We start from the raw sequence: 24,590 nt of genomic DNA on the forward strand, positions 1-24,590 counted from the left end.
AAATTTTAAAAACAATATGCAAAATTAAAAATACATTATATAAAAAATCGAAAAAGTATGCCAAATTGGAAAAAAATAAAACTACAAAAATATGCAAAATTTAACAAAAAAAAAAATTTCTGAAACTAATACAAATTTTATAAATTCATAAAAATGTAATTGATTAAAGAAAATGTAATAAAAAATATTTCCTTGACACTAATGCAAATTTTACATTTTTTTCCACTACAAAAAAGTTTTTTTATTAAAGAAATTTTAACAAACCCAAATATAAATTATTTTTGGTTACAAGCCAAACCAAATATTGGCTGGGTATCCAAAACAAAAAAAAATAAAAAAACAAAGAATAAAATTAACAAAAACTACATTTTTTTCATTAAAAATATTTTTCTACAACAATGCACAATCTCAAAATATTTTAGTATGGTGCAGTTTAAAAAAACATAAAATAAAATAAAGCGAAACGGAACTAAATGGAAATGGGAACTATTATTGTAACAAACCAAACAAACTATTGACAAAGAAAATAAAAAAATTCAAAAGAAAATATTATTTTTGTTAAATTTAAATTAAAAAAAAAAATATTTTTTACACTAATCCACAATTTTTTTTTAAATCCACAAATATTTTACTTGAATGCAGTTTTATTTTAGTAAAAAACCCATTTTGGAATTATTTACACTGCAAAACAAACATTGCTACAAGCCAAACAAAGCATTCACAATGTTTSTTTTAACATTTATGTACACATAACTCAGCTGTTGGCTGGCAGCACCACACAAATACTTCAAAGTGCGACATTTGACATTTCCTTGCTTGCCTGCATTTATTTTGAAAATGAATTTTAGTGATTTTTGTGCACTATACCACCAATGCTATTTAAATGCACTACTTCGAGCGATATTATTTGTGTGTAAGGACAAAATGTAGCAGCGCTTTCATTTTACAACTACTACTTAACTAAGGAAATAAATACATGCACCCRTTACACTAAAGCGCCTATTGCGCACATTCAGCTAAACGCGAGCGCTAGCTGCTGAAGTTGTAGCTACGCACGGCGCGACCTGGCGTCACCAATTCCACCTTGATGTTCGCCGTCGCGGTTACTTTTGTTGTGTTCGTGTCCGAGTGGTGCGTTTCCACAGTGACTTCCGGTTGCACCACGATACTCTGCAACTCGGGAAAGTTACTCGTTTCGTGTGGCCCACCAAGCGTATGCGTGCTGTGTTGTGTTGACGTTGTTGGTGGTGGGGTTGGCTGCTGCTGCTGCTGCTGCTGCTGCGTTTGATGATGCGCATGTTGCTGTTGTTGTTGCTGTGCTGGATGTGTTGGTTTGAGAAATGTGGGCGCACCATAAATGTTTTGTTGCGTGCACTGCTGCTGTGCCTGTGGTGCTGATGGTGTCGTCTGAAAGTGATGATGCTGCTGCATGTAATTCGGTTGCTGCCGATGCATATAGTAATTATTCATGTTGTAATTATTCATTTGTTGTGGCGCGCCATTTGTAGCATAATGCGCATTATTCATATTCATATTGGCGCCATTCCATTCGTTATTCATTTGTATGGATGATGAGGAGGATTTCCATGAGGGTGGCTCTTCGGTAATGGTCGTCAATGAGGGATCATTAATGTTGATATCCTTGTGATGATGCATATTCTTGCTGCAGGTACGTGACGAGCGACCACCATGCACCACCACCGTTTTGTTGGCACGTTTGCAACGCGACATTACAGGGGATGGTGTTGAAATGCGATCTGGATGTTCGAGTGGCACCAGTTCAGCCTCAGGACCGCACATGCTTAAGATAATAGGAAAGAGTACGAGTCCATTGCAAGCGCCGACGCAGAGCACAACAAGCAGTAACCAAAAGAAATGACGTATAACGAATTCGAAGGGCGAGGTAGAGAGCATAAATACGGCTACAGCGGAAGTGAGTACGCCGTGTATAAGTGGACCGAGTGACATTTGCATGGAGAGATGTATGCGACGCTCGCGATTACCCACGGAAGTGATGAAACCCTATTGTATTGTTAAAGAAATGAAATGTTAACTACCAGTTCAATAAAAATTTAAAGTGTTGCTGTAAACTTACCAGTGAAATATGCACTGTAAGGCAGACAATCATGCCGACACTTAATATCAGTATCACTGCAGGGATGGCTGAGAGTTTTATGCCGAGTATTGTCATGGCGCCAAATATTTGTATCAACGATGCGACGACGCTGAAGACGACCAAAACGGCAGCCCAAACAGAAAGCAGCAATATTGAGATCAATATGAAAGCAGCGACAAGYGAAATGCATAGTATTAGTGCAAGTGACCAGCGTAGCGTCATGTACTGTTCCCAAAATATGAATGGTATGCCTGTAAATTGAAGAAATAAAAAGAAAAAATATTATATGAATGCTGCCACAACAAATTTTATCAACATATCTTATAGCATAAAGGTATTCATGCAACATTTACACCGCCTGCTTACCTGATGGATAATTTGGTAGACCGCGCGCCTCAAATTTCACGCTCAAATCACGTATATGTCCAATAAGTGTCTTAATTTCCGATGTGCAGTTCAGTCCATGCAAATAGAAAGGCATCTGCGCATACACCAATGGCAGACTCTTCGGTATTTTAAGATCGTATTCACCGGCAGTATGGTAAAAGTGACGTGGCTCTGGATGCAATTTACCCTAAAATATGGAAAACAGTAACATTATAGCTATTTTACCGCTATATGTATAACCGTTTTTGCTTGCACGTACCTGTGACGCACCGTAGGCGAATACATCATTAGTGGCCCAAGCTGACAGATAGTTGTAAAACGCTTTTGGATTGATTATGCCCTCAATGTCGACTAAACGATTTTGTGTGACGCCACTTTTGTCTACAGGATTATCAACATAACCGGTTTGCACGAGTAATTTGTACGCCAATATAGCATCGCTTGTAGCATTGGGCAACCAACCTTCGGGCGTTAGACGTCCCTCACTAAACTCACGGTCAAATATGCGTTGCAAGTTGATTAACCAATCGCGGAATAGTGAAAGCCAAAAGTCGGGCAAACCGCCATTATCATTCTTAATAACATGTGGTACACGCACGAAAGCCTCATGGTACTCATGCAGCAAACGTTGATTGGTGGGATATTCAAAATTTCCTTGCGTCACCGCATACATGCTATAGAAGCCGAACATCGATGCTTGTGCATTAAGAAATTTAAACTCRTTTGTGTCCTTTGGCACTAGATCGATCAGATCGAGTCCATCTTGTAGACGCGTCGAGGCATATAAACTGAAGACTAGCGTACCGACGAATGTGCTGATTGTTAAAAACTTCACCCAGCTTTGCAACAAGAATGGCGTATAGTATTTGAAAGCAAAATTCGACARCGAAAAGGATGGCATGCGTTTCTCGGCGCAGGAAAGTAGTGCTTCCTCTTGGTGCTTGAGTTGTGGCTGTTGTGCCGACATGGCAGTGGTACGATTGTTGCAATTCTTCACAGCATAAGCATTACGACGACTAGTGTTGTTGTAACGCGTGTTGCACATAGCTGTCGCTACCGGTTTCTCCTTCCACACAGGAAARCAACAGCAAAAGATATCCGCACGGCCGGCAGTACGTCGACGCAAGTCCAAAGAAATCATGGCGGGGAAAACGAGTAACGCAGCAGCTAAATTGAAGCACATAACAATAGCAGCTTGTAGRCAGAACACTTTCAAGGCGGGCACTGGTATAAAAGCGGCTGCAAAGAATGARCCCGATGTCACGCTAGCGCTGAAGAGTATGCTCGGTCCGACTTTCTTCAATATGTATTTCGTCTGCTCTTTACGRTTACTCTCCGCRTAAGCGGCGGTGAGCATAAAAATGTGATCAACACCAAAGCCGAGCGCAAGAAAGGGTACAACTTGCGTACTCGCCGCGTTGAAAACGATACCAAGTAGCGCGCAAAGACCCAAACCAGCAGCGGTCGAGAAACCGATCAGCAGCACGCCCGCTACACCAACACTACTCTGTCCCTTAACCGGATCCTTCCAACGTATAAGCGTACAAAAAGCATAGATTACCGTCGCAATTACGCCAATTACAATACTAATCGGACTGGGATTGGAATACTTGGCCAGTATATCATCCAATGTGGCCGATGAAAACACATAAATATCATACTTATTCGATATACGTCGATTGCTTTTCAATAGCGTCTCAACCTCTTTGGAAAAATTACGTTGCCACGCATTCAGCACTTCCGCTGCTTTCTCCTGTGTCCAACCGATATGATGCACTTTATAATTTTCATTCCACAAATCAAACATTTCTTTCTCGGTCATCAGTTGCACCACCGTTTGTAGACCTTTCGCCTTGCGCAAATGACTGGAACGATTGCGTTGTACACCACCGACAATGAGCTCTTCCGGCCAATGCATATACTTGGTGGCGTAGCCGTAACAGCCACCGGTGAGTATAGCACCGACATCGGGTGGTTGCTGACTATCCTTATTCGGTGCCGTTTCCGGACATTCAGCACTCTTGGGATCCAGACACGGTTTCTCCGTATAACCAGTCGTAATGCCGGCACGCTTCATATACTGCTCCACCATATCAAAGTCGAATGGTATTTTCTGATCACTCATTTGTTGTTTCATTGTCTGCACGAGATTCGACGGATTCATCGTGCTCCACATGATGCGCTTGTCAATGCCACTATGGATGATATCGAAAAATAACGTAGTAATTAGTACTATAACCGAGGTTTGAAGTTTCTAACTTATAGTTTGACATGTTAACTTCGCTACTTACGGTATTTGCACTGGAAATTCCGGTCCCAATAGTTGACTACCCTCCCAGAAGCAATCCAGCGGTGTTATTATCGAACACGGTATTAAATGCTTAAATATCTGTTCGATGTAGTAGTGGCCCTCAAAGCTTGGCGTTGTCGGCGAATTGCACATATCACGTAAACCCCATTCCGTATCGTACATATGCACCTTCACCGCCGTCGCCTTCTTYAACACTTCCAGATGCGCCAACAATGCTTGCGGATGCAGCACCGACGCATTCGCATCTTGCGCCGTCTGTATGATTAGCTGRTGCGTTGAGAACTCATCTTCACCGATCGTTTTTTGCGTATAGGCGAGTTCGGATTCTAAACGGCCACCTTCTTGTATCCACAATTGATGTACTTTCGAATGTATTTGTGCGCTCTTCAATCCCACACAAAATGTACTTAACACTAGTATGGCCACGAAAAGCATTTTACCCGCATGCTTTTGTACCGAACTACCAAGTGATTCGAGATGGGATTGAAATACTGAACGTAGGTAGATAGCGGTGCGGTTCCCTCGCGCTTTGCCCTGTAAATATAAGAAAAATTAAAGAATTAGTGTGATTCCAACAGCAAGAGCTGACTTAAAAATATAATATAATAAGTAAAGCGTAAGTCACAACCGGTGGAATTTCGTGTGCAATATAATTATCAATACTTTCATAAGTTTGGTGGATTTGTTTACTGGTCGAAGGTTCGTTACATCTTGAGGCCTAAAAAAGGAACATGGACATGGCAGACTCTCCGGCTCCGAAGAATTAAAGTCAATAGAAGGTGAGCCAAATACTTTGATGCTGGCTACAACCATCGTAGGCATCCCTGCACCCAGCGAGTGTAAAAATTTACCTGTATAGGGTCCATCTCGRCCTTGCTCTGAAGTAATGCGAAAGTAGTCCCGAAGCAAGGAAAATTCATGCCAAAAGACGGGAGCGTTTTAGTGCAGAAACCGCTTACATAGAATGCCAATCACTATATGGTGGGGAGGCATGTTAAATCCCTACTTATGGCCTAAACCCGGTCAGTGTAAATGRCAGCTATATGCCAGAGTAGTCCGATATCGGCGGTTTCGACAAATGAGCAGCTTCTTGCTGGTATAAGAACGTGGWGAGGATTTCATAAATCATCGATATCTCAAAAACTCAAAAACTCATCATATACATATATACAGACAGGCAGAGAGCTATGACTAAATCAACTCAGCTGATAATTTTTGCCTCCGACGCTTTCTTTTGGATGTTCAAACATTATGTGAACTTATATACTCTGTTGTAATGCTTTTTTTCTAGTTCTATTGTGATAAATCGGTCTTGGTTAACCGACATAGAACTCGCACTCAATAACTTAAACTCGCTTGAAATCGCTCAAAATTATGGAGTACCGTAAATGAGAGCATATTTCTTTATAAAAACGTACAAGAGCGCAGGTGTTTGCAGGCACCGCCTCACCTTGCAGAGGTTTTCTACCAAAAAAAAAACAAAAAATTAGAATCAAAACCCAAAATGAAAAAAAATTGTTATTCAGCACATGTTACGCCAGACTCAAGAATATAAGATACATTTCAATTACTTCTCTATTTTGTATGGTGTTTCGGCAGCATTTCATTACCTGCTTGCCTGCAAAACGTTTACTTAATTTTCTCATCTTTTACTACGCTTTGCAGCACACGCAACACCTCACCTCACAGCGCCTGCATTGCAACGGACGAACATTGAAGACGTGCTGTGCGCGCATACGGGGTCTTAATTTCGTTGCAATTTTCCGAATTCGAAATATGTATGTATTTCACTCGCTCCCGCTGGCGGCACATTTCGCTTAGAAAACAACATCGAAACATGCATGCGGATGCGCCTACAAAGAATGCCTAATATGCCTATTTTCCACTTAGACGTCATTTCTTTGAAGTCTCTAGCAACTACAGCGACGCTGGTGCCATAGCGTTCTGCCTATTCGTTGAATTCTACTCCCTTTCGGTGTATTTCTATGCATTTTCTAACRTTTAATTGTTGTTGTTGTTTTAATTGCTTTTGTTCTTCGCCTGTCAATTTCTGTTTACCGTCAATTTCTCGGTATTGAGCGCACATAAGCATACAMCACKCACAAACTCACCGCGCGKACATCGTCCTTTCGTTCCGCAGATTAGGCGGTACTCAGTGGAATTAAGTTGTCGTTGCTTCGTCGCTCTTGTCCGAGTTAATTGTGTTTGTCGTTTCGTTGCAAATGCACATAGCAACTAGTAGACACCTTTYATCTTTTCATATTTGTTGTATTGTTGTTGTCATGCATTGCACGCAACTGTCGGGGGTGCGATTGGTGTGTCATCGCCCGAATCTTTCATCAAACGCATGCGCACAACACTGCAACACACACACTCGTACATATAAATAGTGATATCTACGCAGGACAATGCACGTTCTGCGCACAAATCAATTACCCAGAAATGTCTGCCATGTAGGCTGTGAGCCTGTTGCTCTGCTGCTTTGTGCTTATATCCCTAATACGAGGAATTTTTTGGTTTTATTCGTGCGCACTATGACACACACGATCGTTAGGTGGTCGATCGGTCATACACCTTAGACGTCTTATTTTCAAAGCAAATACAATGCGCATAATTGGAAATATCTGCTTTTTTTTTTTGGCAGAGACAGTCCTTATTGTCTTCATTTCTTTCTTATTTATATAGAAATGTATTAGCAGAAATCGGTAATACATCATACTTTTGGTGATCTCTTACATCATCTTAATATTTTTTTTTTTTTTCTAATTTTTTTGTGCGAAATTAATTGTTTTTTCTTTTGAGTTTCGATCTATTTTACTCATTTACTCTATTTTTTTGTTTCTGAAGGCATGCTAGTATTTAAAATCACACGTGATTTAGAATGAAGATTGATCACTAGATTGAAAGCATTGAGAGCACAATTTTGGGGTTAGATTTTCTCAGACCCAAGTTAATAGATAATTTACTTCTGAGGAAACAGAACTAAAATTAACAGGCTTCCAAAACTGCAAGGAACGTCGMTGTAATTAGATTTTCGTCGTCATAGTAATAGCTGGATCACAGCTCTATATAGGTGCATTAATGAATGGAGCCTTKTGTAGAAGTTCACGCAAGTAAGGAAAGTTCTCTGAGTTCGCGACTAACGGTCTTAGACCAAGTATCCTCTGTGTAGCCAAAAAACATCCCTTTTAAGGCGGGCTCAAGTAAGACTGGGCTAGCGACCCCCCATGTAAAAWACATCCGCAATGAAAGGTATTAATTAAAAAATTTTATTTAATTTCGGTCTMCCTTGAGTTAAATCTTAGAACTAGTACGTTCTGTTACTGTTAAAAACAGCCAAGCGATGAATTGAGGTTAATGACTTCCCCAAGCAAAAGATTGGCCGAACCAAAGGTATGTCGCATTGATATGCCGGAATGCTCTTTCAGATGCTGATTGATTGCTGGAACTGCAAGTGCTCTATTTTTTTTTTTTTTCTGTTTTACAGAAACTGTTTTCCCTCAGAAGACCTTTGATATAGATAATTCTCTGATTATTCGAAGTTACATGGGTGTGTTAGAGAGAGGGTTTGAAGAGATAAATATTTAAGATTTTGTTCTCAGATTACTACTATCAAATTGGTCGACTTCAAGTTATATCTTATATATGGTCTGGTTCCAAAAAAGATCTGTTTTAGATAATATTTGACCTTAGGAAATTTAGACATCCAGAACTTCATCAGGCTGCAGACATTGGAGTAGCCATTCCTTGATAATATGGTAGACGAAATCGGTAATGCTATAAAGCCAAGTAGACATGTGAAGGACTTCAGTCTTATTTTCTAACGCTATACTTACTTAGGCTAACTGCTAGTCAGCCACGAAAGACGTATAAAGTAGATATGTGAAGGAGATCAGATTTAGTCACCAACTCCTTCCTACCTCAAGCTAATTGGTAGCCAGCCAAGAAAAATATATAAAATGAAGCTCGCGGGGCCGTAAGCTGTTTACGGATACAAATAAGGTATTGATGATCGAAATTTTAATATAGCAATGCTTCAGCTAGAGTTTTGGATCTCTGTTCTAATAGCTTGCAATATGTGTGGCAAAACCTAAAAGTTTTATTGAAATCTCCAATGCTCCTAAGTGAAAAATAATTTAAATAAGTTTTCAAAAGCTCACGAGTGAGTCGAAGATTGACAGATAGCTCAATCAATCTAAGAGGTTATGTAAATGTATGCACATACTTGTACATATGTACAGATATATCTATGYAAATATCACATCTATAGTGGAATGCACGTGCTTCAGATACTAATGAGGCACCTTTTAGTTTACTGCTTCCCCACGTTTTATTTTCCCATGACTCGACTCAATTTAGTCATTTTAAAGCTCATGTTTAGAACATGAAACTATAAAAACAGATAATCAAAGATGCTACTAAAAAAAATAAGAAAAAAACACAACAACAAAAAACGAGAGAAAAAATTAAGCACTTGTCATTAGAACGAAGATCAGCCAATTTAAAAACCATTACGAATGCCACACAGGCTAATGGAAAATCCATTTTTGTGAGAGGAACGTGATTGCCCTACAAATTTTAAATTTTAAATTTGTATATGTATGTRTGTACATATGTATCYACATTTACTTATATTATATATGTGTAGACAWAAGTACATATGTATGTGTGGCTACTTTTATGCCCGGTCAGATGTGCAGCATTCCCAYATGTACTGGGTAATAAAATCACTGATCTTTCCTCATCTCTAATCAGCTTCCACCTCTCTCCTCACCTCTCACATGCTTATAATATGCATTACTCGCTTTTAGTACAGCAAGCGAGTMATTTTCATTTTCTATTTCGTTAACTGTTGAATGAATAGTATTGAATCAAAGYCAAGCATAAGCAAAAATAAAAACAACAATAACAATACTGCAGTAAAAGACAAAAACTCGAAATAATAATAATAATATATGAACTACCAAAAGCAATAACACTACAACGCGTCTAATAATACAATACAAAAACAACAACAACAAMAACAAAAACAGAGAACAACAAAAACATTATCTGAAGCAATAAAGCAAAGAAAGCGCGCAKACACGTGCATACATACTACGTATGCGTTTGTGTGTATGCGTAGCGAGTGGACCACCCAGTAGCGGCAATGCTGATGATGATATCCGGCGTTGCTTGCTCGGCTAGCGTGTACTACTTACATACATACATATGTTCAAATAATTAAACCTATATTTGTACGTACATATTGTATGTGTATGGATGTTTGTATGTATGTAAATTTGTATGCACGGAAATGTGTACTGTTTTGGTGGCCTAACTAATGGACTGTAGTAAAAGCATAAAAATTGTAGATAAAAGAGAAAAAAATATAATTAGAAATAATTAAGCGCTAGAAAGGCWAAAGCACACACACGCACATCTCATACAACTCAGCGTACATACATATTTATGTGTTTTTATAGCGGTTTAATCGATGTGCGCGCACTTGTCGGCTGTCAGTTTGAATAGCTGGACCGCACAGGCAGTCGGCAACTCGCTACAACAACTTTAATTACAGACACAAGAAACACATGAATGTTAAACACAACAACAACAACAAAAGCAGTTCAAAAAACAACAACAAAATTTATGTTAGATACCACAACAACATTCATGTTAGATACAACAATAACAGCGTTTATGTTAGATGCAACAACAACAACAACWRCAAMATTTMTGTTAGGTACACCAACAACAACAACAACATTGCTGTAAAATACAGTATTCATGCCAGGGATAATACTTAGATACAACAACAACATTTACGTTAGAAGCAACAACAACAAAACAACATTTATGTTAGGTACAACAACAAAATTAAAGTTTGCTACMACAATATAAATGTAAGATACAAGAACATTGATGTTAAGCGCAATATTAATGATAAAGCTAACAACAACATTCATTTTAGATACAACAACATTAATGTTACATACAATAACAACAACATTAATCTAAGAAACATATATGTAAGTGTTGGTAACAACAATATTAATTTTAGACACAACAACAACAAAAAAAGCAACTTGCCACATAACAACAACAACAAAAACAATATATTTCTAAACAAAAACAAGACCAACATATATAAGCCAACTTACGTAACAACAAAAACAATAACACAAGATATTTCTCAACTTTTGACGTATCAATGAAGCCCACTAGCAGCGCTTCTAAGCTCCACCGCCTAGCGCCTTGTAATAATTTACTTATGTACATACATATGTATGTATGTATGTGCTGCATAATTATAAGCGTGTAGCTGAGCTTAATGCCCCACACAGCGTACGCTATAAAATGATAAACGATTATTTTCACATGAGTTCATGTACAATTGTATTGGCTACATTTCAACTCGTGTCCCAGCACACGTTTTGTCGCTATGGCTATACATACACACGCATATACATACATACATGTGTGTGCGCAGGTTTGTGTTTATACACAAGCAATAAATATCGGCTTCGCGAACAACTCAATTAAGCGTAAATTTTGAATTCTTGTTAGTTGCGATTGAGCAATAGAAATAGTAACAGCAACAACAATAATAACAACTCGCACGCTAATGAAGCAGCAACGAAGAAAAAATATAAAAATAAGTATCAACAAGAAAAAACGTTAATTTCGGCGGCTTAATACTTTAATACCTGTTGATTTCTAATTTTCAGCAATCAGTTTGTATGACAGCTATATGCTATAGTAGGCCGATCTGAACCATATGGCTGGAGATTGGAGCACTGCCTTGAACAAGAAATTGCACCTAATTTTCTGAAGATAACTCGTTAAATTAAAAATTCTCCATACAAAGACTTGATTTTTATCGATCAGTTTGTATGACAGCTATATGATATAGTAGTTCGATCTGAACCACATATTCGGCAATTGCAGCGCTCCTTTAAAATAGAATTGTTAGTAAATTTCGTTAAGATAAATAGTCAAGTAAAAAAAATCTCCATACAAAGACTCGATTTGTATCAATTATTTTGTATGACAGCTGCATATGTATATGCTATAGTGGTCGGATAGGGGCRATTCCGAATTTTATTTTTATAGCTTACCGGCATTTTTTGTGTGTCCGTTTGTGACGGCGTTTGCTACTGCCCAGCGTTAACGCGCTCGTGCATGTTTTATTGAATGAATATTTTTTGGGATTTTTTTTTATTAATGTCTAATATATGAATTTTTGTGGTAATTTGGGAAGGCTGTTGGCTGTTGCTACAGGCTATTTGTGCACGTACGCCTGCATTTATCGTTATTGTGCTACCTTAGTAAAGGTGGGGCGCCTGCATACATACCAATACATTTGTATATAAGTACGTATGTATGTATGTAMATATAAATAGAATGGTTGGAAAGCAGTTAGCGCGTTGACAAAAAACTGTATATTTACTTATATGCAAATGTGTGCTTATATGCATGTTTGTGCGGTCAACTCTTCATTATGCAAGTCTCGCAAAATATTTATGTATGTATCTTTGAAAATCGGCGTGTGTTATTTCGCCATTAATTGACGCAAATTGAAATAAAATAAAAAGGATTATAGCGCTGCTTTTGTGAAGTAAAGGCGTTTTCTATGCAAAAGCTAGATTTTAATATAGCATTATTTTCAAACTTATCGATAACACAATATAAAATTTAACGATAACATAAAAAGTTATCGATGACACAATCGAAAAATACAAAAACCACAATTATTTTTTATTCTATTCATATTAACATAACATAAAATTTATCGATAACAAATCGATAACCTGAAGAAAAATTTRCTTTGAATATTTTTACAAAAAATTACTGTTTGCGACAGGTTACAACAAGGACAAGTTATATAATTGAACTCAATAAAAATTGTATRTCGGTAACTCCACTCACAAAGATAAGAGGTTTTCTCATTTCACCATTTTACACGGTTTGGCCTACTGTAGACAAATAACACTGCTTACAACTTAGAACCAATAAAAGTAAGCCAAACGTTATAAAGTAAGCAAAATTTTTACATCCGGTCTGCTTGATTTTTAGTTGAAACAAAAACGTCAAATTCGATCAACAAAGCATTCCTGAATTTAAATGTAATAAAAGCCAAAAAAGGAATCATTTTATTTTAATGACTTCACAACAAATTTGGTACACTTCATCAGAGTTGATACAATTSAAATATCAGTCCTACCTAAACAGATATTAATGTGTGTCTAATAAGGAATCGAACGTACAATTTTGGTTAGCTAGAGCTTATAAACATAACAAAATTGGCATATTCGGAAGGAAATTGGAATTTTGGAATTTGCTCAGCATTTAATAATTTCTCAGAATTTGCTAATTATATTGGTGGCGAGCAGTGCCAAGTGAGCCCGTTGGCATACTTTTATAGCTCCTAAGTTGTATGCGGTATTAGTTGTTTACAAAACTTATTGATCGTTATAATCGTTATAAACTTTTGTATTGAGTTCATTTATATAACTTGTTGTTATTGTTTTTTTAGTTTTATAAAAATATGCAAAGTAAGCTTTTTGGTTTTATTATCGATAAATTTTGTGTTATGTTTTTATATGTAGATATGTATCAACAAAAATAATTGTTGTTGTTGTGGTGATAGATAACAATGCAAATTATCGTTTTGTTATGTTGTTGATAACTTTTACATAGTGTTAGCGATAACCATGCAAATTATTATTTTGTTATCTTATCGATAGATTTTGTTATCGATAACTATGAGTTCAATTATATCACTTGTTGATGTTGTGACRTATCGCATATGGTTATTTCTAGTAAAAAATACAAACTAAATTTTTCTTCACGTTTATCGATTTTATTGTCGATAATTTTTATTGAAAAATTTTATAAATATCTTCAAAAAAATTTTGTATTTGGTTTACCGATTGTATTATCAATAACTTTTTGATTTGTTATCGATAACGTTTATATTGTATTATCGGTAACTATGCAACTTTATGATATCGATAACTTTTATATTTTGTTATCGTTGACCATGCAGTTTATTGATTTATTATGTTATCGATAAATTTCATTGTGATATGGATAACTATACAAGTTAGTCACATATATTGATTTTTTGTTTGTCTTAATTTCATTACTTTGGCCATTGAATGACACGCATATTTAGCTTTATTTGCCTGTTGACAGAACAAACAAATACAAACATACATACATACATACAAGTGCATGTGTATAGGCACACATTTATKCACCAAATGTGGTGATTATAGTGAAATTCAGTACAAAACATGCCGTGTACTTTGTGTAGGAGTACTTGATACATTTACTTTTTGTATTTCTGTGTGTTTTTATGCGTACGTGTGTGTGACTTGAGCATGTGTGTCGCCATGGATTCTTAATAGGCATTTCGAATGAGTTATTGTTGTTGTCATGCCAATGCAAGCAAGCAATTTAAAGCAGTCAGGCCTGCCAGACGACAACGACGACAAGCATGAGACCACCCAGCTTGACATATAAGAATTTTCAGTRTCTCAAAATATGTACATACATATGTACATGTATGTATGTATGTATGGTATTCGGGAAACAGCTGCTGATGATATGCTCGATTGTTGTAGCATTTGTTGTGTGCATGTAAAATATCAAAATACATGTATGTGTATGTGCGCGCTCTCAAAAACCTCACAAAATGAAAGTGAGCGACAAATTGAAATCGTACGATCACGCGTAAGAGCACATTTAAGAGCACCATTTAAATATTGATTAAGAGTTCATATCAGTAACGTTTCAAAAACTAACAAAATGTCAGGATGTGGTAAAGAAAGATATTTTCATAACGATGTATATATCCAACTAATCAATTTTAATGAGAACTGGTAATAAATATTTGTATTAAAATATATTTTTTGTCAGTCCGGTTCAATTTTGATCAGATGATATGTCATATATGTATCTTTATTCATGATTATATCAACAAGTCATATATGTATCTTTATTCATGATTATATCAACAAGTCATTAGAATATACCACATACCCTTTGTTATAATAGTATTTCTTTTTTTTTTTTGTCAGTCCGGTTCAAATTTGTTCAAATGGTATATATATTCCTGATTATATCAACAAATCATGAGAGTAAATGCCCACTGTTTTTTACGTACATATGTACTGATCACCAACTAAGCTTGCGCCTTTTATAGATTGTGGTAGCTGCGGTCCATATAAAAGCTAAATTTTTTTCATAAAAGCTGAATTTTTCGCTCACACGCGGCGAAACCGAAACGCAGTTATACTCGTAAATTAGCGGATTTCCTGCAAAGGCGCGCTTGATCTTCATTTGCTTTTGCTTTTTCATCTTTACAACAGCTATAATAGCGTYCTGCAGGTATTATATGAATTTATTGCTCAGTATGCTGTACAGCAGCAACGAACGCCCGGTGTGTTTTCTAAGAAGCTCAAATTCGTACGGACCGTCGTCGATCGGTTTTGTGGTCAATAAAAATGCATATACAATGTACTGCGTGTGTATTTTAGTATTTTTAAAGATAAATGTGATTAGTTACCTCTGTCTAGGGTAGATTACCAAAACACAGTTTTTGCTACGTGAGTATARGTTAGAGTCGGAAGGGCATTCTCGGAAGTTGGGTGGGATTTGCAGAAGGATGAAGAGGTATGAGCGTCCTCAAAACGGCTTTGTCAATAATTGTGAGGCCTTTTATGAAGTGTTCTCCGCAATGTGGAGCAACTTTTTCATTGTTAAGAGCTGAGAAGCACAGAACCTCTCGAAACTAATCACTGAATTATTATCTACCTAGGCCCATAAGAAGCCATTATCGGCGAGTCTCTCAGTGTGATCAAATGGTTGAAAGCTTATAACTGATTTTAAGAACTTACAACTAGTGTGATTGTTGTGATCCAGTGATATCTATTTCAGATATATCGAATCAATATAGGGTAAAGTAGCCATCCAAACTGACCGATCAAAACCGAGTTTTTGTATGGAAAGCTTTTATGTTTGACAAGATATCGTCACGACATGCATTGTTGTCCAAGGAAGCGCTACAAGTACAATCTACGCACAAATTATTCATATCGGACCACTACAGGATATAGCTGCCATACAAACTGACCGACSGGCARCAAGTGCTTGTATGAAGAACTTTTTCATTTGACAAGTTATCCTAACGAAAGTCGGCATACATTGTTATCAAAGATAGCGCTACAATCTACGAACAAATTGTTCAAATCGGACTAATAAAGCATAAAGCTGTCGTACAAACTGACTAATCAAATTCTATATAAAAATGTTTTTATATGCTTTTATGCTATAAGAAATGGAACTTTGAGWGTATTATAACTAGGCGCTGCCAGAAGTTAACGGTTTTTCTTGCTTTTTCCGTTAATAAAAAAAATTCTGTAATTCTCAACAGGTTTAAAAAATTTTCTTCCTTCAACAAAAATTTCGGTAATTCACTGTTTACGCCTTTGCAGCCAAACAAATTATTCTCAGCAGTGTTGCCACTTAGCGCACACAGTACATACGTTGCCATACTGCACGCGCAATGGCTATAAAACAAACAGTGTACAGCGAGGCGCACTTTTCGTGCAAAAAAAAAAGTAAAGAAATTACAACGTTACAAATATTTCCTCTAATATGCTAGAATATTCTGCTGACTTCTCAGTAACAAACAGTCTTTGCTTGCTTTCGTTCACCTTYTCCTAAAACGCGCCCACATACAGCTATTAAGATACGACATCTTTCGCGTGCGGTCGCGACCGCAGCTGCTGCAATCTACAAACATGCTTTTTTCTGCCGACTTTTAGCGTCATCGACAACAAGAACAACAACAAATACAAAACTATCTGCTTTATTCGAATTTTCTTATTTTTCGTTTTTTTTTTTCATATGGCAACGTCACAACATGACTCCCTTGACTCCCTTTTCTGCTGACTTTGCCAGATTGTGCTTGTAGTTGCATATATGTAAGTATACATATGTATGTGTGTATGTCAGTGGTATGCGTTTGCTGCTTGGCGGTCGCCGCCAACATCAACTCTCCTGTTGCTTTTTAACAGTTTAATGTCTTTATTATTGCGCTGTGCGGTTGTTCACGTCTTTATTGCCCCCAACGTTTGCGCTGTGGTTGTTGTTATTATTTATATTAATGCCTGCCTTGCCGTTGCTTTCGTATCGTATCGTTGGTGCCGTTGTCGTTGCTGTTGCCGTTGTTGTTGCCATTGCCCGCGTTGCTGTCGATCCGATCGACATTGGTGCCCCGGAACGCGGCATTTACTATTACCGTTGTTGTACYTATTGTTGTTGTAGGCATTCTTCTTATTGCTTTCGGGTTGTGCCCTGATATGATGTTGTTATTGTTGTTGCTGCTGTTATTTCGATTTTTACTTTTACCGTGTTGTAGGTAGATAGTGTTGCGGCACATGCACTTGGCTGCCTTCACCGAAGAAGGTAAGCGAAGCAGCACACAATGCCGTTTAACATTTGGTGGCACGCTGAGTGTGGCATCATACCTGGCTAGCTACCTATCTACCGACCTTCCTACCTACCTACCTAGCTATAGGCTGCCACACACCGTCGTGTCTAACTACTTTCGTACTTTCTTATAATATTTTATACATATGTATGTGTGAATGTGTGTGTGTACGAAGTAAGAGTCGCGCGCATATGGAGCTTGCTCCTCAGTGCGCTCGGCCTAGGCGTCGAAACGGCAGTTTTTTAAGAAACCATGATTGTTGTTTTGAATATMTTGTTCCGGCATTTTAGTTAGTTGCGTTGATATACCTTTTACGTTGGTAAAAGAGCTKTAGARTTATSCGGAAGARAYRTTTCTTATAGTTCAGTAACAGATCAGGTTACTGTACCGAAAGGACTGATCATAACAACTAAAGGACTCATCATAAGATTTAATAGATACAGAGTTGGTCTTAAAAGTGTAAGGACTCTCGATCTGTTGTATAGAAGTCGTAGGGGAGTTCGATTAATGTTTGAAAAATCTTATACGAATATTCGTCTCTTAGGAGTTCAAGATCTGCTTTTGAGTTTCTGCCCAGCCGTAGTGCTCTTAAGTTCCCTCAGTGTCACAGTCGATTTTAAAACTGTGTACTCTTCATACATTAAATAAATTCCGAAGATGCCTTCAACTAGAAAATTAATGCATAAAATACTATTTAAGAAAGTTTTCCGAGAGGACTTTCTCTAGAGTTATAATAAAGCGCTCCTACATAAATTAAATAAGTTGAAAGACTGAGTTACTGTCTCGAAAAAACTGATCTTAAGATTCAATAGTACCAAAGACTGAGTTATTGTACCGAAAAAACTGATCTTAAGATTCAACAGTTTCAATAGTCGGCGGAGAGTTCGACCAGAAAACTAATTTCTGATATACTATTATATTTTCGTTGTCAATCGAGACTTGGAAATATGCTCAGAGGACAGCTTTAGAGATCAATGATAGTCTTCACTTAAGTTCTTGTCTTCAAGACACTTCATATCACAATCATTAGATCCAATAGTTTCAGAAAGTCGACCCAAAAGGTTTGAATACTCTTCAACTGTTGTATAAAAGTCGAAGAAGAGTTCGAACTGAAAATTTATACTTGATATACCATTTTCATTGTCAATCGAGACTTGAAAGCATGCTAAAACGACACTTTTAGAGATCAATGAATGATCTTCAATTGGATTTCTGTCCTCAAGATAATCCATATCATAATCTTATGATCCACTAGTATTAAAGTAGATACCAAAACTGTGAGGAGGGCAGTTCGAACGGAAAAATATAACATGAGGAAGAGGTCGCTTTAATTTAAAACAATCACATTTGAAATAACACGAAATCGATTCAATACGACTTCTTAACCAAAGGCTTCTTTTACCTTCTTTGACGGAACTCACGTACCATAAAAAAAAAAAACTTCCTTTGCTTTCTTGGAGGGAACTCTCTTTAGTAAAGCATTAAATTTGAAGATTTTGTGACCGGTATATTCGGAGCGGTTCCTTATTTTATTTCCGTGCAAAATGTACGATATTTCTCTACGTACCTAAATAGCAGGAAAGTATTAGATACAGCATCTTAGAAATTTGTGGCATATATGGATCTACAGAGATCGACAGTTAAAAGTCATCTACGTTTATGACAGCACTGATGAGAAGTAGCGAGTTCTTTTAACGATTGACGAGTAATCAAAAAATGTATTAAACGATTCTGTGAAATTTTCGGCAAATCTTCTTCAGACCGCGAAACTTTTGTCACCCGTATGTGGTATAAGGATTTGTGTCGCGGTTAAAGTTTTGTCTTGTTATTGTTTTTCCAGTGACTGCGCGCTCCACTCGCCTGGTCGTAATTCCCCGCCTGCAATATACATACATACATATGCACATGAGTGTGTGTGTGTGTGTACTTGTATTTGGGAGCTCGCTTGATCTTTCGCTCGTTCACTACTCGTTAGTTGGACAATGTGTTTTGTTTTTCTCGTTTTATGCTTTGTGCCGTAACTGTGCGAGCATTTTTGTTTTTGTGTGGCACAAATTGTGTGTGTTCGCCTTTTACCGGCACGCCACGGCACAGCACAGCACAGACGGTGGCCGCCGCACAGGCACAGGCACAGGCGGCACAACAGACAACCGCACAAATAAGTGACTGCCGCTGGGGCGAACGGTCGTCGTCGGCCGTCCGTCCATCTAAATGTCTATATTTCCATCTTTCACTTTAGGCTTGCTGTAATTTGTGTGCGTTTGTGTTATTGTTGTTGTAATTGTGTGGTTGTTGCTGCTGCGCTGTTGGCATTTCGTAATGCCTTTCGTGGCGGCAAGGCACAGTTGTCGATTCTGGGCATTGATGGTATGTGTGTGGCCAAGTTAATATCTTCATAATTCCTACGGCCGTTCGTTAGTTGTTCGCTGCTGTGTTTTGTTTTTGTTTTCGATTTTCATTTTTTCTTTGTTTTTTTTTTTTGGTTTTGATTTTGTTTTTGCTTTGCGTTCTCATCTGCTTGTGTTTTTGTTCTTGGTTATAAGTTGACGTTGTCCCCTCTAGCTGCTCAAGGTAGTCATTTGTTGCGCCGTTTTGATTTTTCGGAAACTGGAAATACGCTCATTCGCCTGCTGTCATTGTTATTAAAGTGCTTGTTGTTGTTGCTGTTGTTATTTGCAATGTTGTTGCCTGTATTTTGACTGAAAATTGACTTGTCCCCTGAATTGACGGACGCTAACACACACACGCAACCACAAAAGGTATGAAGAAAAAATCTGTGAACCTGAAACGCAAGTCGAAATTCACTCAAAACGAAAAAAAAAAAATTTATATACAAACACACAAAACCGGAAATGCGAGTAGGTGGTGTGCGCGCTTATATCAGCCGCGCTTATTGTAGTTGTTATTGTAGCGGCGTTTGCCTTCTACACGCTCTTGACTACGACTTCGCCATCGTCATTAGAGCGAGCGCCAAATGCATGCAAGCAATCAAAGAACAACCGTAACAACAGCAACAAGCAGTTAAGTTGCCGTGGCCAGCGCTCCAGTTGACTCGCCGCACCGCCACGCCACAAAGGTCGTTGTTGTGGCTGCCTGGCGCGCGCATTTGATGGCTCAATCGTGCGGCGATAAAAATGTCGGGATTAGTGCTACGACAAGACGGCGCGCAAATATAGACAMACACACACATAGCTGAGCTATTGAGCYAACTGCTGCACATACTACTATACATATACATATGTATATACAMATATGTGTAGTTTTGTTGCAAATGCGGCTTAAATTGCTGTTAGTCTAACAGATGTTGATGAGCCAAATCAAGCGCCTTATAATGGCCACACGCACACACGTATACATRCATACATATRTAYAATGTCTCAACATTCTCATAGKTATAACCGCTTTCACAGACTCCTACGTTGCATGCATGTTGTGTGCGCTTGTTTGTGTCAATATTTCTTGCTTCATTATGTTTGCTTTAATGACTGTAATTGTTGTTGTATTTATTTGAAGAAACTAACAATTTATGTTTGGCTATAAATTATCGTCTACGAATTAYTTTCGTTAAATAGTTTTCAGCAGAAAATTGTGAAGCCTTTAGCAGGTTGAGCTCTGAGAAGACTGAAATTCCGTTGAATTGAACTTAATAAGCTCAATAATAATATATGTAATAATATGACGCTTAAAGTTCATTTTGCCTCGTATATTTATGATTGTTAACACTGAAGTWATACAMRCACGACTGCAACGGCATCTATTGATAAAATACGAAAAGACTTTRTCGACTACCCAACATAAGAGGTTCTTCGGATCCCTTGTTGTTGTTGTGCCGGCATGAAATATATCTAGCATAATTTTGAAGATATCCTTTGGATTAATGATCGCCAGACGATTTTATATTATTTTCATGCGGTTTTCTTCAAATGCAAGCCAAGACTTGGTAATGCCCATCCACCTTTGCCCTTGCATCTAATATGTTTTTATGAATGCAAATAAACTCTTCAAACAACGGTACTTATGTCTAACAGATGACACAGATACATACAAATTTCCATTCCATGCCGGAGCTTGGTAGTTCTTCAGCAAAACCGCTTTTGGATAAAAGTTTCGCTGATAGTGGATTGGTATAGGACGGRATTCGAATCACAGCTTCAGCTTAGGGTACCCTCCCTTGCAAGGTTTAGAGATATGACCAATCTCCCTCTAGACAAATTCCGCCTCCWTGTCGCGCTCTATACTGCGGACTATAKGATCAGGAAGCACTTGTCCAACAACTGCATAGTCTCTTACGCAAACTGTCGGGCTTGCAACAAGAAACAGGAAAGTCCAGAACACCTGATTCTAGAATGACCAGCAATTTGTAGAAGCAAGCTCAAGATCTTAGGCTCCATCTACGAGGACAGGGATCATATCACCTTAGTCAGATACAGCAAACTCCTGGAATTTTTCAGAGTGTTGGATCTTTGTGACCATATGTGATATAGGAAAGGACACAATAGGTCATAGGCCGCAGTGCAAATCCTCAATTTTCTATCTACAAGTATTACTCATTCACGCAATTTTTATTTAACAAAAGTTTTGTGTTCACTTGCAGTATATTTAAGGTTAGACAACCGTCTTTTTTCTTTCAAAAAGCTGCTCATTTGTCAAAAGCACGAAAGTGGACCAATATAATAATAAACTCCTTGTATGGAAAACTTTTTATGTGACAAAATAACTAAACGAAATTTGGTATGAATTATTCGCTAAACCAGGGCTATAATCTCCGAACGTATTGTTCAAATCGGAGCGCATAGCACATAGCTGCCATACAAACTGATCGTCAAAATCAGGTAAAAAAATTCTTATATACATTTTAATGCTTTAAAAATGCTGGAGCTTTGGAGTGGCGAACCTTTTTTCTTGTTTTCAAATCTAACAATTCCATTCTTCGTGAAAATTGATTCATAGTAGTAAATACAGAAGCATAATTTTTTTTTAGAAATTTAAATTTTCCGAGGATATAATAAGCAACAACTTGTTGCCACACAATTCAGGCAGCTTTTACTTAATTATATTAAATACATTTACGTACACATCTACATACATACATCCACATTTGTTTATACATTCGCTATAGTCAAACAAGGTACGGACATATACAACTTTCAATTTACATGTTGAAAATATGAAAAATTTTTTTATAACTACACATATATATTCATAAATGTATACACACATACACACAGCTACGAACAATTGCTACATTTCTGCCTTGGCGTGTGTGCAACTTTAGCGGGCGGTAGCAATCTAAACCGCTGACAGCTGAGTTAGTACGTCATTTATCAAACAGATTGCGTTGTCTTCTCTACAGGATGCTGGTATACACATTTGTATGTTATATATATATGCATGATATTTATTTGGTTTTGTAMTAAACAAGCAGAAAACAACATGAGCAAGCATACTTATAGGCGYTTACACATATAACTAGCGAAGACACGATCAGTTTTTGAGTTATTGATCTGAAATTTTGCGCCTCTCTATGACTACCCTAGAAACTGCGCATTTGTAGGAATCTGCGGTATTGGACCACTACAGTATAGAGCTCTTATACAAAGTGAACGACAAAAATTAAGTTTTTGTGTGGAAAACTTTTATATTTGATGAGATATCTTCACGGAATTTGRCACAAATTATTGCYTTAAATARTGCTAYAATTTTTGAAAAAACTGKTCAGATCGGATAACTATAGCTTGTAGCTGCCATACAAAGTGAAAGATARAAATTAAGTTTWTGTRTGGAAAACTTKTWTATTTGATGAGATATCTTCACGGAATTTGGCACAAAYTATGTCCTTAAATAGTGCTATAATTTTTGGAAAAAACTGGWCAGATCGGATAACTATAGCTTGTAGCTGCCATACAAAGTGAAAGATAAAAATTAAGTTTTTGTATGAAAAACTTTTTTATTTGAGAAGCTATYTTCACAAAATTTTGCATGCAATTTTACTTAAGTTATTGCTATAATATATGTATATTATTTTATAAATCGGAAGATTAAAACATATAGCTGCCATACAAACTGATCGATAAAAAGGAAGTCTCGGTATAAAAAACTTTTTTATTTGAGCTGATATTTTCACAAAATTTTGCGTAGCGTATTGTTCAAAATAACGCTACAACTTCCGAATATATTGTTTAGATTGGACCACTATAGTGTATAGCTGCCATACAAACTGACCGACAAAAGTCAAGACAATAACCAAAAAATTCGCATTCTCAGCCATTAACGTGCTTACTTACGTATACGTATGTTGTTATTTGACACATTTTTTTTATTTCATTTTATTTTTTTTTTTTTTTATAAGCATTTTTTTCTGCGTTCAATTGACAAGAGCATGGGGCCACAAGCAGTGATTGCAGTCAGTCTGTTGTTGTCCGTCACTCATGGTGGCTCCATTCAGTTTATCTTCAATGAGCATTCAGACATAATTACATACACAAACAGAATGGACAGGCATAAGTGTGTGTGTGATGATGCGCTCGTGTGGCTTGCTTTGCATGCGAGCGTATAATTTCCCTCCCAAAAAGAAACAGCAACAACAGCGCAAACAATCGGCGCAAATATCGATATACGCCTTTGTGGTATGTGTGGGCCACAAGCATGCTAACAGCTAAATTCGTTGTTATTGCAGTTGGGTTGATCATCGTCTGACAACGACAATGACGCTGACGATCAGTTGGAGTGGCAGCAAACGTAAAATTTAAGTGCATTTGTTGTTTTTGTTGTTGGTGAGTCGTTTAAMTCGCACGAATAATGTTGCCCAAAATACATGCAAACTCTACATAGTTGTTGTTGTGATGTTGTTTAGTTTTTGTTGTTGCCGTAACATATGCGAACAACTGTATGAACATATTTATTTGTATAGCGCCTACTGAACGATGTTAAAGCACATACACACACACACACACACACACACGTGCACGCAAATAAATTTAGAGTATCCGTAAAGGCGGCAAAAACCGCAACGACCGACTGACAATCCCACCGCTGGCTTACACTGCCTACGGAAGCAWTGCCCCAGCGACCAGTCAGTAAGTGAGTGAGTGTGCAGCTAGCGGGCAGCAGYCGGCGCTGGCGACATGACACTGGCCACCCATGTTGTGCCGGGCGCATGGGGCTGCCACACAGTTGCTTAAAAACGAACATGCAAATGTAAAAAAATTTTTCTTTTTGTGTGTGTGACTGTAGACGGCTAAAGATTTGTTTGGTTGCCAATACTGACTAACTGGATGGCTGACTGACTGACT

The 24,590-nt window shown here is 37.5% G+C and overlaps 1 protein-coding gene across 1 annotated transcript in view; it reads right to left on the reverse strand.

Annotated features, from left to right (window-relative positions):
- Positions 1–667: 667 nt before the first annotated feature.
- LOC108971769 (protein patched) overlaps positions 668–24,590 on the reverse strand; it is a 28,499-nt gene continuing 4,576 nt past the window's right edge. Inside the window, exons 2-6 of the mRNA XM_018938041.1 lie at positions 4,795–5,348; positions 2,763–4,698; positions 2,483–2,690; positions 2,096–2,367; positions 668–2,022 (exon numbers count right to left, since the gene is read on the reverse strand). Coding sequence (XP_018793586.1) covers positions 1,030–2,022; positions 2,096–2,367; positions 2,483–2,690; positions 2,763–4,698; positions 4,795–5,348 — 3,963 coding nt within the window. The 3' untranslated portion in view covers positions 668–1,029. The remainder of the gene's footprint in view (positions 2,023–2,095; positions 2,368–2,482; positions 2,691–2,762; positions 4,699–4,794; positions 5,349–24,590) is intronic.

The sequence above is a fragment of the Bactrocera latifrons genome, unplaced genomic scaffold, assembly GCF_001853355.1.
Source record: "Bactrocera latifrons isolate USDA-ARS-PBARC rearing strain unplaced genomic scaffold, ASM185335v1 scaffold_359, whole genome shotgun sequence".
In the NCBI taxonomy this organism is placed as follows: Eukaryota; Metazoa; Arthropoda; class Insecta; order Diptera; family Tephritidae; genus Bactrocera; species Bactrocera latifrons.